This window comes from Aethalodelphis obliquidens, unplaced genomic scaffold, assembly GCF_003676395.1.
Source record: "Aethalodelphis obliquidens isolate GAN/ISIS:26980383/991018 unplaced genomic scaffold, ASM367639v1 scaffold10, whole genome shotgun sequence".
NCBI lineage: Eukaryota > Metazoa > Chordata > Mammalia > Artiodactyla > Delphinidae > Aethalodelphis > Aethalodelphis obliquidens.
This window is the reverse complement of record NW_020837954.1, coordinates 39041016-39055089: the sequence shown is the minus strand read 5'-3', so window position 1 is coordinate 39055089 and position 14074 is coordinate 39041016. Positions and strand designations below refer to the sequence as shown.

At 38.5% G+C, this 14074-nt stretch overlaps 1 protein-coding gene across 8 annotated transcripts in view; it reads right to left on the bottom strand.

Annotated features, from left to right (window-relative positions):
- Positions 1-231: 231 nt before the first annotated feature.
- Positions 232-14074, bottom strand: part of FUT8 (fucosyltransferase 8) — a 319526-nt gene continuing 305683 nt past the window's right edge. For all 8 annotated transcript variants that reach the window (XM_027111525.1, XM_027111528.1, XM_027111522.1 and 5 more), the window contains 2 exons: positions 9733-9883; positions 232-1229 (listed from right to left, as the gene is read on the bottom strand). In XM_027111525.1, coding sequence (XP_026967326.1) covers positions 912-1229; positions 9733-9883 — 469 coding nt within the window. In that variant the 3' untranslated portion in view covers positions 232-911. The remainder of the gene's footprint in view (positions 1230-9732; positions 9884-14074) is intronic.

Sequence of the window (14074 nt, the reverse complement as noted above, 5' to 3'; positions counted from 1 at the left end):
TAAAATTTCCCTAAGATGGTTCTGAGCAACTCTGTAATGTGCACCAACTAAACTCAGTTTTCAGTGTTAAAATGGACCAAGGACTCTCTGAGCTAAGCCACTCAATCTGAAACAGAAAAAAAAAAAAAAAAAAGTAAAGCAGAACTATAAAACTCTTTTTATCAACATTTTCCACTATACAGCTGGCCACATCATCATCTAATGATATAAAATTCTAGAAACTTTACAAAATTCCTTTTTAAAATTTATTTTTTGTTATCAAAGAGAATGTCCGGAAACATTGAGTACTAAAGAATCTGTTCATGGTATTGTTTTACAAAAGTTCCTAATGGAGTATGAATATTTTATTTTCTGTTGTATCCTTCACTTATTAATGATGAGGTGGATGAACTGGTACAATTACTCAAAAAAAAATTCCAGACAAAAACATCCATTCTCATTTTGAATCTGTTGATTGGAGTGAATTCAGTGGTTACAATACCACCACTGGCTAAGAATCAAGCTCCCCGCAGGAGGGAGCTATTTGAGTCATCTCGTTAGGTCACATAGGTCTCTCAGATATAGGCACCATGTTTGAAGTCTCACACAAAATGTCTGTGTCACTTAAATTACACAATGTGGCAGTGTTTGTTTCATGGGGACATAATCTTGAAAGAACGGGCAAAGTAGAAAACAACCTGTTTGTATGTTATATGTGAGTACATTATCGGACTGTGCATGGTTTTGAGGGCACGGTAGCCCTTGTTAAAGAGGAATTCCACCAATGTAGCATCTGTCAGATCCCAGCTGCTCCTGGCGCTGGGGGTGTTGACTCATTTAACCATGAGTTGTTAGGTTGGGGCCTTCTTCATCTACTGTTTGGCTCAAACGGTTTGAACTGAGTTTGGTTGTCTTTCTCATCCATCTAAGCTTTATTTCTCAGCCTCAGGATATGTGGGGTACTTGACTGTTTCTATCTTCTCTCGAACTTTGTAGGAGGGATATAGGCCCGTCCTTCCCAGTTTTCTGTTGACACCTTTAGAATAGCCATCCCAATGATTTCCAGCCACACCAATGATATCTCCAGGTTCCATGGGGATTTCATCTGCAGTTCGAGGTTGGTGAGGATAAATGGCAATCTGGTTGTGGGCATTTTGACCTCCAAAATAGTAGATGTCATCCAAAGAATGGAAGTTTGCAGAGGCATCGGGATGCAGTGTCTGCATGATTTCATAAGCAACTCGACAGACCTTGGGAAAGTATGAAAAAAAAATTGGTTAGTATGTGTAAGATCTCCTTCATAGCAATCCGAAAGCTCTTGGCCAAAGAGACTAGGACTAGACTAGGACCAGGACTGACAGAATGAGAAGCAGTGGATTCTAGTCACAGGTTTTCAGTCCATTTGCTCTCAGATGATGGTACAAGTCATTCTTCATTTCTGTGCTTGTATCTTTTTTTTTTAACATGAAAGATAATTACAATTAAGATCTCTCAGAGAAAAAAAGTATGTGTATATACAGTGCAAAGTATTTTATGAATATGAATTCATAACTTTATATTTATTAAAATATAAAATTTTAATAAAAATTTATTAAAAGCCAGAGTGTTCCATGTTGGGCACTAGTGGTACAAAAATGAGTAAGACACAGTCTATGCCCTCGGTGAATTCAAGGTTCAGGATTAGAATCAGGATTATAAATACTTTACACAAATGCTGCTGCTCCCTTTCCTTCATTCAGTGTTAATAAATCACATACTCTTTTCTGCTAATTTGGACTGGGTCTCAGAACTCTTCTCAACCGAAATTCATGTAATTACTGACAATCAACTATTGCCAAATGAGCTAAAATATATCTGCCACTTCCGTTCTAAAGTGTGATGTGTGTGATGTGTAGACAGTAGCATCTAGACTGAAATCAGATGAACTAGGCTTTGGGGACGAGGCATCTACCTGATGCACTTAAGGCTACTTAAAAGATTCCTCTGTCCAAAACATACCTACCATTCCCACTGGACGGCAGCTGGAATTTCACAATCTGAGCTTCGTTCCTTGAGCTTCATACTTGGTGATAAACTATAACTATCTTAATGGAGGTATAACACTTTAAGCAATTAACAAATATATTCATTATAGAGTAAATGGGTTTCAGAAACTTTTCTAACAATAGGTGAAGACCAAAGAGAGAATACTATCATTTTGCTTAGAAAATTCTTCCATTATACACTGTGAACACAGGACTCAACTCAGGTCAATTTTCCTACATCTCCAGTTGTAGTTACCTCCGTTTATGAAGTTTTATTGTCCCTACACCAATACTTTTGCACATATTTAAAATGATACTAATAGTAATTGTTAATCTGCTCAGTGGAGCAATTTAGGATTACCCAGCAGTTCTTTAAAACTTTGGCATTCATGATATCAAAAACTGAATTCTTAAATGTTATGAGCAAATGGAATCTGATTAGGTTAATCATCAACTTAACTCCTTAAAAAAGTCTGAATTTTAGGAACCCGAGGGGCGGTTTTCACATGCTATATGTAATTTGTAAATGAAACTAAGTTAGATAGTATTTTAAATTTTGCAGATAGGGACTAAAATACAAGGAGATCTGCCCAAATTCTAGTGCTAGAATTTCAACTAGACATGGAACCAAGAAAATAACTTTGCTTTCAAATTTGCTACTTCATCAACAAACTAATTTTATATTGGTACGATTGAGATCACTGGTTGAATACTGAAACTATAACAAAATGAGGCTAAAAAAGATTTGGAACTTGAACTTCAAATTCAGCCAAAGGCCCACACAGCACAAGCAAAATCAAGTTAAGCCTTTGGAAAGAAACTAAATAATTAAAACAAAGCAGCTCCAATAATAGCAAAGTACAATAACAATGATAGAGGCATATTTACTGACTTTTTTCTGTCAGACATTGTTTCTAGGTCTAATTTAATTGTCAGCAGCCCCATAAAATTTTATCATGCTCGTTTTATGGATGTCAAAGGTCAGTTAAGGAATATGCTCAAGGTTACACTACTATTAAGTGGCATATTCAGGTTTTGAACCCAGGCAGTCTGTGTATGCTTGTTAACTGCTAAGCATATTTTTTCTTGCAGATCCTATTCTCCATGTTCACATTTTAATAGCAGAAAGATATCACTTAAGGCCAAGGCTGGCCTTGGGAAAACTTGAGAGTCTTATATTCAGGGCCCCTCCACCCACTTGTCAATTATCCCTAGCCAGGGATGCAAGACCTTGTACTGTCTTTCGGACGACCACAATGCCCACCGTGGTAATGAACCCTAATGTGTTTCCTCCTTTCATTAATAAACTTCTCACTCTCATAAAAACAACACTGCCCTCAGTCCCAGAGCCTTAGGGATGTGCTTTCTTTTGGGGTAACCCTAATAATCAGTTTATGTTTTGGTATCAATAGCTGTTGATGTATTAGGCTGCTGGATAACACATGTACTTTCTTTTTTTTATTTTTTTTGCGGTATGTGGGCCTCTCACCGTCGTGGCCTCTCCCGTTGCGGAGCACGGGCTCCGGATGCGCAGGCTCAGCGGCCATGGCTCACGGGCCCAGCCGCTCCGCGACATGTGGGATCTTCCCGGACCAGGGCACGGACCCGTGTTCCCTGCATCGGCAGGCGGACTTTCAACGACTGCGTCACCAGGGAAGCCCCACGTGTACTTTCTTAAGCCAAAGAAATTACGAATGGTAGAACTTGCAGACACAGAGTGGACCAATATAAGACTCTTTCTCCTTCTCATAATAATGACAATAATGAGAGCAGCTGAGCTTCCTGAGCACTGTTCTAACAGCTGCGCTTGCATACATGCTTCCTCTCAACTCATTTAACTCTCACAACAACCCTATGAGTTGGTTACTGTTATTATTTATATTCTACAGCTGAAGAAACTATGCCAAAGAAAGATTAATTTCCAAAAAATAAAAAAAATGAATAAAGGAGCTAGTAAATGACAGAAATGTAATTAGAACTCTCTGTCTCTAAACCATACACTGAACTGCCTTAGGTTCTGAGGATAAGTACCTAGTACAGTGCCTGCCACAGAGTAGCCACTCAGTAAGTACCTTCTGAATGAATACTGCTCCATGCATAATACCAGTCCAGCTGATGATATTTAATCCTTAAGATCCATATATAACATTCTGAGTAATTAAAAATTTTTCTCTATATTAACCATGGGGCAATTTACTGCAAAGGGCAAGAAAGATTACTATGGTGTCAACGTTTGCATTTAATCACCCTAGGCTTCCTCTCTGGGCTTAACAAATCCAAATCACGTGACAGGTAAATGAGGTCTTTCAGTTGATGTCAATACTCAGGTTTGATACTTGACAGGTAGCATGATTGAGAGGGGTAGTCTACGGTTTGCAAAGCAGTGCTTGGCCACACATATGTTTTATTTCATTTGCTGTTGATGTGGCACTATATCATTTTTAGAACACTACTAAGCACACAGTAATGAGTAAAAGCAAAAATCCTGCCAAAGGATAAAACATAGATATGACTCTATTTACAAAAAAATAATTAAAAAGTGGAGGAAGGTCCATTAGTTTGAATTTTATCCCTGAGTAACAACCAGCTGAGCTTTGCATGAGCCTCCAAAGCTTTCTCAGAGCAGATGGGATCTTGGCTTTTGTCAAAATTGACAGGGCCAGAAGGATCTCCTAGTGTGAGAAGTTGGAAGTGGGCTCTTGTCTCACTGCGTGAGGCTGGGATATCTGTGAACTTTTACTGTAAACTGCTTTGTTTTGCTATTCAATGAGAGAACAGTATCTACTGTTGTTTCATGAACCATACCTCAGTGGAAATTCCTATCGAGAGCCATCTGTCTAGAATAAAATGAATGTAGTATCTGGTTTCTCCCTCTGGGCTTTCCAAAATCTGATTCAAAACGTGACGAGGCCAGTTGTGTTGTGTGTGGATTTGGAATGAAACAACAGAGAATGCCAGGAGAATGTCATATTAAGTGCCACAAAGGGAAGTGTCTCAGGGGGAAAAAAAAGTAATTTTGTCCTATGGTGATTTTAATGATTGAGAAACTAATGAACAATGTTGACTGTTCCTTAAAAAATGTTGATTACCCATAGTCTTTAAAATGGATATCTACAAACCATTTTTGTAAATCAGATTCCAGAGTTGTAAAACCTGATTCTAAAACTTGATAAACAGTATTTTAAAAAAGAAAACCTTTCTGATATTTTGCCCATCTACAACTGAGTGAGCTCTCAACTGCTGGAATTGGAACTCCAATTCCTTTGCTTCAGATTTTAGATGGTTTCATTAAATATGAAAGTAACTTAAATGACATAGGAGATGCTTAGGGCGTAGGCAACTTCCAGTAACACAGAACAAGATTAGAGTATTTGGTAGAATAGTTTGGAATGCGATGCACTGCATAGCTTTCAAAACTTACTTGATGCTGTTGAAAAGTGTTAATATTGCCTCTAATTTTCAGACTAAATCCTGAAGATTGTTTCCTTCAATTTATGAGGCTTTTAGGACAAACTTGGCTATGAGAAAGAGCTCTGATGAAGGAATTCAGAAAACTGAGTGCAACAATAGTAACAAAATTAGAGAGTAGAGTCATATTCTTGGCTTTTAAAAACTTTTCACTTAAGGAGAGAGAATTCTCAGACCTCACTTGTGGATATAAAACCAAGAATGATTAGAAGCCCTAAGACTGAGAAGAATGGGTCCAAAACCTTATAAAGAATCCTGATTAAGGTGCCATGACATTTGTGCCTACAGTTTCTCAAACATCAATCCGGCCTTGCCATTTCCTTCTAACAATACATTTCATTCTTCCAGTATTGTCTACAATAGCACATGGTCAACAGATAAACTCTATTGTCATATAGCATAAAAGTCTTCAAAGGGTAGTACACAGGAGACAGAAAGTTTACATGACTGAAACTTCAGGATTGTCAAAACATTATGAAGAAGATACTAAACTTTTATCCCTTCTAACCATCTCTTGAAATGAGATTATCATCAAGCAAAGTTTGAAAGTTGGTTGTCCATGTTTTATTCTGGGCTGAGATTTGGTTCTCATTGTTTTATTCTCTTATCACCCTTCTGGATGTAAGGCTTTAGTCTTCTTCTGTTTTCTGCAGGAAAGTCTGCAGATTAATTTCCCTAAAGTCAAAACATACACCAGTTTACCTGCATTTGCTAAAGCAAATACTATTACTTATCACTCACCCTTTGGGAATGAAGAGCTTTTGTTTCTGAAAATTCATATTATATGGTGACGCTCTCTTTCAATAAGCTTAATAAAATAGAGTTAAGGTGGTACCTCGGCACAGGAATTAATATGCCGAATGTTACTGGTTATTATTCTTTATGAAGAATTGTTACACACATCCAATGCACACAATGACTATGTGGAACCTAAGCATCACCCGTGACCATAAGCAGAGGTAATGGAGTCCTTGAACAGCATATCTCATGTTCCTTCTAAAACGTGAGATCATATAGTCTGAAATGGGGCCATGTGAAAAAAAGCTGTTAAAATAAATACTGTAGAGTCTAACAGGCAAAGATATACCTATACCTATTCCTTTATAAATAAGAATAGCAGCTAACATTGCATTTAACATATTGCTGAGTACTATTCTCAGTGCTTTACATATAATAACTCTTTAGTCCTCACAAAAACTTTATGCAGTAGGTATTATTGTATTTACCATTTTTACAGGGAGGGGGGAAAAAGTCAGTGATAGGCTAAGTAATTTGTTCAAAGGCCACAGAGTCACTAAATGGTCAAAGTTGGATTTAAACCCAGGTAGTCTGACTCCAGAGCCCACAATGTCTCATTCTTGTTCTCTGTCTCATGAAGTCAATGGCTTGATACTTTGATGTCATCAGTGACGTTTTCTCAAACTCTACTGCTACTGCTGATGAGACATTTTGGGGACATTCTTCAAACGATTCCAATTTTGGTTTACGGCAATTTTGGTTTGGTTTATGCTACAAGCCACCAACCAACTCGTTCACACCACAAAAATATTAAACTGTACCAAATGCCTTTTTACTAAAAATATTTTCAAAAAATACTGGGGTGCAGGACTTCCCTGGTGGTGCAGGGGTTAAGAATCCGCCTGCCAATGCAGGGGACACGGGTTCGAGTCCTGGTCTGGGAAGATCTTATATGCCGTGGAGCAACTAAGCCCACACACCACAACTACTGAGCCCACGTGCCACAGCTACTGAAGCCTGCGTGCCTAGAGCCCATGCTCTGCAACTAGAGAAGTCACTGCAATGAGAAGCCTGTGCACTGCAACAAAGAGTAGACCCTGCTCGTCGCAACTAGAGAAAGCCCGCACGCAGCAATGAAGACCCAACGCAGCCAAAAAAACCAAAAAACCAAAAAAAACCGGGGTGCAAGGAAGCCCAAAGATTAATCACTGAATGTGGAATTATTCCACAGTCTCAAATGCTACAGCTGTTAGTCACCAAGAAAGGAGGTGATCACATTTAGCAAACTGCTACTCACTATATAAATGTAAGGTATTTTTTACTGTTAAACTTTTATTCTGAGCCCTAACATGTTTTGAGGTATTCAAGTCTATCTTGGGACACAAAATATTGGTTTAAACGATCAGAGTTATTTTGGATGAACCTTGACTTGCCAAGAGTTTTTAGGAACAATATATAATCACAAATCTTATTCCTTTGGATACAACCAGACCTCTCATTACTACGCTTTCTTCATATAAACTGTTTCTCTGGATCTGAGGTCTGAAGAAGACACAGAGGTTGATATTATGCATAAAATAGAACAAAGTAGTGTGAACAATATGCTCTTCAAACCTGGACAGGTTTCCAGTATCATGAAGTGACAGAGGTCCTGACTTCTGGGTCAAAACTAGACTTATGAGGCTATGAGGATCAAAAATTCTACAAAACATCCTTGAAAAGGGAAATAAACAAAAGATTTTCTTTCCAGAATGAGTCTAATGGCATTATTAAGGAGAGCTGGACAAAGGAAAGCAAAACATAGAGCACGTCCTTGTAAGTCTCAGTGTCTACCTCCATGTAAGGCTAGTAAATGTTTAGACATGTATATATTTATTTACTTTTAGAGCTTTATAACTAGAGCAGTGGTTCTCACAAGGGTGATTTTGCCCTTCCACTCCCCCCACCCGGGACATGTGGCAATGTCTGGAGACACTGTTGGCTGTCACAACTTGAGGTGAGGGTCTACTGGCCACGGACGCTGCTAAGCATCCTATAATGCACAAGACAGCACCTCACAGCAACTTATCCAGCCCCAAATGCCAACGGTGCCAGGTTGAGAAACCCTGGACTAAAGGAATAGACTTTAGGAAGGCCTAAAATCTAGACCTACAGAGGAGGTGGTACATCTGGGAAAGTGACTCTTGATTCAATCATTCTAACAAGAAGCATTCGAAAATGTGTTATTTGCACCTGTTGATCATGTAGGCCCATAGCCAGATTCTCAAAAGCAGTTGAGAGGGACTAGGTAGTTACAACTCCTCCCCCCATCCCACCCCCTTCTCAAAGATAGGATCCTCACCCCAATTAGGGAGAATATCAGCTATGGTTGCCTTCATGTTTTCCCTCTGATGAGGACTGCTGCCATGTGACTCCTGTTCTGTGCAGCTGTCTTTGCGTCTTAAGTTGTATTCTTATGCCACATTGAAGGAACTCATACAGGCTTTGCTGGGATAAGTATCTTTCCAACAATCATATCACCATACCATTGTGACAGTGTGCACTGTCACGTAATAAAAAACTGTCCATTTCTTAATACTCTCTGCAGTATATTCCCATGTAAATGATGTGTCTTTCCTTTTCACACTTTCTTTTCTCTGCTTCTTCTAAGCTTTCAGGCGTATATTTATCTTACATGGCTTATATTTCTTTGTAATTATTCTCTGGTTATTTCATGTGGATATTTTGCTCACTAGATTCTAGACCAGGGTAAGAGCTGTATCTTCGATCTCCTTTGAAATTCCCTCTACACCTAGTATAGGTCTGAGCACAAACAATCATTTAACAGCGTGTTGAACAAACTAACCAATAATATGCACATAAATGAGACAGTTGAATAAAATCCACAATAAATCTTTCTATGCTGATATTCCACTGGGCATATAAGGCTGATTGGAGCACTCATAAAAACACACACACCAAACTAACAACATATTAAATATCTATAACAATAAACTCAAAGAATGATTATAATATGGTATTGCTTAAATATAATGTACAGTTTCTTGCTTGGTAGAAATGTTAAAAGGACCTGAAAGAGGAATTACATTTACTCTTTCTTATTTTCTATAAAGCAATCAAGTGAGGCAAAATGCTGAGCATTTAAGCCTCTCAGTATCAGTGCACTGATGTGTAGAAATGGATGGGCTCTGGTTACGTACTGATTGTATGCAAAATCAGCAAGTATTAAGTAAACTTAATTACTTGCTGTTTCTGTTAAATGCTGTGAATAAGCCAAGTACTTTAAACAACCCCCGTAGCTGGCTTCAGTAGAGATGTATTCAACAACTGCTTGCAAACAATTCAATATTCAGTGCACTCAAATAGCTATGTTTTCTGGAATCTTCTCATTCTTTCACAAAAGGGATCATTCCCCAATATTAAAAACATTGTACCTGAGTCATGAAAACTAACATTTTTTAAAAATCCAAGAACTTTCTGACTCAATATAACCAAAGAGTATTGATCACTTAAAAATGCTTACCTGGGATGAAAAAGTACACACTAGGAAGTCTGCCTGGGAGAGAAAGTGTATATCCAGGATCACACCTCGAAGTGAATTTTCTGTGTATCGATTATGTAGTCCGGCTGACCAAGAGATAGAGTTATCACTAATAAATTCATAACTGGGGTACCTGAAAAAAGAAATAAATTTATACAAACTCACTGAAATCATAGAATTCTGTCTCTGGAAATAGTATCCTATCAGCAGGAGGTAGCCAGCTCCTTTAACCAAGAGTCCCCCTCTTTCTGACAGTAAGGAAAGCTTTAATTCTGGCATTCAATAGAGTAGCTGACAAAGCATCTTTGAATCCATTGATGGGGCAGAAACCGTTCTGGGGTGTCCTGTATGTTAAAAGTTATTGGCATGACATAAAATACACATATGCACCAGAATGTCCCTTTCAATGCATGAAAGAATTGAAAACAGAAAGCTCTTTATTTTCATTGTAATAAGTGACCTTGAAGAGGTTTTTCAACCTGCTTTCATATTTTTTTCACACAGACACATTTTCATTTTATGCATTCCTTTCCCACTTTTATCCTTAAGCATATATCTTTATTAAAATATAACTCAAACATTGCTTTTGCTTCTTCCAGTTTTACTGAGGTATAAGTTTTTAAAAGATCTATTATTTTATTTGTTTTTGGTTGCATCAGGTGTTAGTTATGGCATGCGGGATCTTCGCTGAGGCATATGGGATCTTTCGTTGTGGTGCACAGACTTCTCTCTAGTTGTGGCCTACAGTCTCCAGAGCGCGTGGGCTCTGTAGTTGTGGCGTGCGGGTTCCAGAGCACATGGGCTCTGTAGTTTGCAGCACGTGGGTTCTCTAGCTGAGGCACACGAGCTCAGTAGTTATGGCGTGTAGGCCTAGTTGCCCCACGTCATGTGGGATCCCAGTCCCCTGACCAGGGATTGAACCCGCGTCCCCTGCATTGTAAGGTGGATTCTTTACCACTAGACCACCAGAGAAGTCCCGATTGAGATATAATTGACATACAGCACTGTATAAGTTTAAGGCACAATGATCTAACTTACACACATCATGAAATGGTTACCACAATAAGTTTAGTGAACTTCCATCATCTCATTACAGACAAAATTTTTAAAACAGGAAAAAAAATTTTCCTTGTGATGAAAACTCTTAGGATTTAGTCTCTTAACTTTTGGTTGCTGTGGCTAGGACTTTCAATACCATGTTGAATAAAAGTGGTGAGACTGGGCATCTTTGTCTTCTTCCTGATCTTAGAGGAAAAGCTTTCAGCTTTTCATGGTTGAGTATTATGTTAGCTGTTAGTCTGTGATATCTTATGGCCTTTGTTATGTTGAGGTATGTTTCCTCTACACCCACTTAGTTGAGAGTTTTATTATAAATGAATATAGAATTTTGTCAAAAGCTTCTTCTGCAACTATTGAGATGATCATATGATTTCTACCCTTTGTTTTGTTAATGTGGTCTATCACATTGATTGATTTGCAAATATTGAACTACCCTTGCATCTACTTGATCATGGTATATGATCCTTTTAATGTACTGCTGGATTCGGTTTGCTAGTATTTTGTTAAGGATTTTTGTATCTCATCAATGATATCAGCCTGTAAGTTTCTCTTTTTGTGGCATCTTTGTCTGGTTTTGGAATTGGGGTGATGTTGGCCTTGTAGAATGAGTTCAGAATTGTTCCTTCTTCAATTTTTTGGAATAGTTTGAGAAGCATAGGCATTAACTCTTCTTTAAATATTTTATAAAATTCACCTGTGAAGCCATCTGGTCCTGGATTTTTGTTGGAAGTTTTTTGATCAATCTTGATTCAACTCCATTACTGGTAATTGGTTTATTAATATTTCTTCCTAATTTAGTCTTGGGAGACTGAAATTTTCTAGGAATTTATCCATTTCTTCTAGGTTGTCCATTTACTCACATATACTTGTTTGCAGTAATCCCTTTTGATCCTTTGATTTCTGTGGTGTTGGCTGTAACATCTCTTTTTTCATTTCTGATTTTATTCATTTGGGTCCTCTCTCTTTTTTCTTGATGAGTCTGGCTAAATGTTTATCAATTTGTTTACCTTTTCAAAGAAACAGCTCTTAGTTTCATTGATCTTTTCTATTGTTTTAAGTGTCTATTTCACTTATTTCTGCTCTGATGTTTATCATTTCTTTCCTTCTACTAATTTTGGGCTTTGCTCTTCTTTTTCTAGTTCCTAGAGGTGTAAGGGTGGGTTGTGTGTGTGTGTATAATTATTTCAAGTGGATCTCAAGTTCGAACACATTCTAACAACTCCACAGTTTTTATTCCTGCCTTCCCCTGCCCACATTTAATGTTTTTTGATATCATATTTTACATCTTTTTGTTTTGTGTATTCCTTAACCACGTATTGTGGATATAGATAATTTACTACTTATCTTTCAAGTTTCCTACTAGCTTTACAAGTGGCTGATCTACTACCTTTACTGTATGCTTGCTTTTACCAATGAGATTTTTCCTTTCATAATTTTCATATTTCTAGTTGTGGTCTTTTCTTTTATGCTTAGGGAAGTCCCTGTAACATTTCTTGTAAAGCCTGTTTAGTGGTGCTGAACAATTTTAGCTTTTGCTTGTCTGTAAAACTCTTTCTCTCTCTTTCAAATTTGAATGGTAGCCTTGTGGGGTAAAGTATTCTTGGTTGTAGGTTTTTTCCTTTCATCACTTTGAACATATCATGCCACTCTCTTCTGACCTGCAAAGTTTCTGCTGAAAAGTCTACTGACAGTCTTATGGGAGTTCCCTTGTACGTAACCAGTTGCTTTTCTCTTGCTGCTTTTAAGATTCTCTCTTTATCTTTATTTTTTGTCATTTTAATTACAATGTGTCTTGGTGTAGACCTCTTTGGGTTGATCTTGTTCGGAACTTTCTGTGCTTCCTGGACCTGGATGTCTGTTTCCTTTCCCAGGTTAGGGAAATTTTTGGCTATTCTTGTTTTAAATAAGTTCCCTACCCATTTCTGTCTCTCTTTTCCCTATGAGATCCCTATAATGTAAATGTTGGTATGCTTTTGTTGTCCCAGAGGTCTCTTAAACTGTCCTCACTTTTTAAATTCTTCTCTTTTTTTTGTTCAGCTTGGGTGATTTCCACTACTCTGTCTTCCAGTTTGTTGATCTGTTCTTCTGCATCATTTAATCTACTGTTGATCCCTTCTAGGGTATTTTTTACTTCAATGATTAATTATTGCATTCTTCAGCTCTGTTTGGTTCTTCTTTACCCTTTCTCTTTGTTAAGTCTGCCACTGTGTTCATCAATTTTTCTCCCGAGTTCATTCAGCATCTTTATGATCATTACCTTGAACCCTTTCTTGGGTAGACTGCTCATCACTTTGCTTAGCTCTCCTTCTGGGGTTTGTTTCTTCATTTGAAACATGTTCCTTTGTCACCTCATTTTGCCTAATTCTCTGTGTTTATTTGTATGTATTAGGCAAGTCAGTTATGTTTCTCGTTCTTGGAGAAGTGACCTTATGTAAGAGATGTCCTATGGGGCCCAGCTACATACTCCCCTCTGGTCACCAGAGCTAAGGGTGCCTTGTATGCGGGCTGAGTATGCGGGCACTTCTGTTGTGGTGGGGTCAACTACTGTGGGCATGCTGGTAGGTAGGGCTAGTTCTCATCCCGGTTGGCTGCCAGGTCCTGCCTCATGTGGAGGCTGCTAGCCGTTGGTAGATGGGTCTGGGTCCTGACACAGCTGGCTACATGGCCTGGGAAGTCCCAGGGCCAGTGCCAGTCCACTGGTGGCTTGGGCTGGGTCCTGGTGTGCCTGGTTGCAGGCCTGCAAGTCCTAGGGTTGGTCTTGTGTTGCTGGTGGGCAGTGCTGGGTCCCAGTATGGCTGGCTGTGGGGTTTGGGGATCCTAGTACTGGTGCTAATCAACTAGTGGGCATGTAAGCCCCTGGTTCTAATAGGCTAGAAGGAGGACTCCAAAATGTTGTTTGCCAGAACCAGGGTCCCTGTGGTAGAATGAGCTTCCCACTGCCTGCTGCCAGTATATGTGTCCCCAGGGGGAGTCCCAGTTGCCTCCTACCTCTCTAGGAGGCTCCAACCTGCTTTCAAATTTGGTCACTGAGCTTTTCCTTTAGAATATAAACATCATGATTAAACTTCATTTAAACTTTTAGTTTAGAATTTGTGATAACTGAGACTTGTCTCCCTTAACCCCCATAAGCACCATCTTAACAAATAATGGTGACAGAAAACCATTCTAATAAATTTATGAAAGCAAATTCCTTGTAGATGTCCACCAACTAATATTGTGGTAGTCCTGAGAAGATATGTGTTAAAAAATATTAAAACAGGATGTG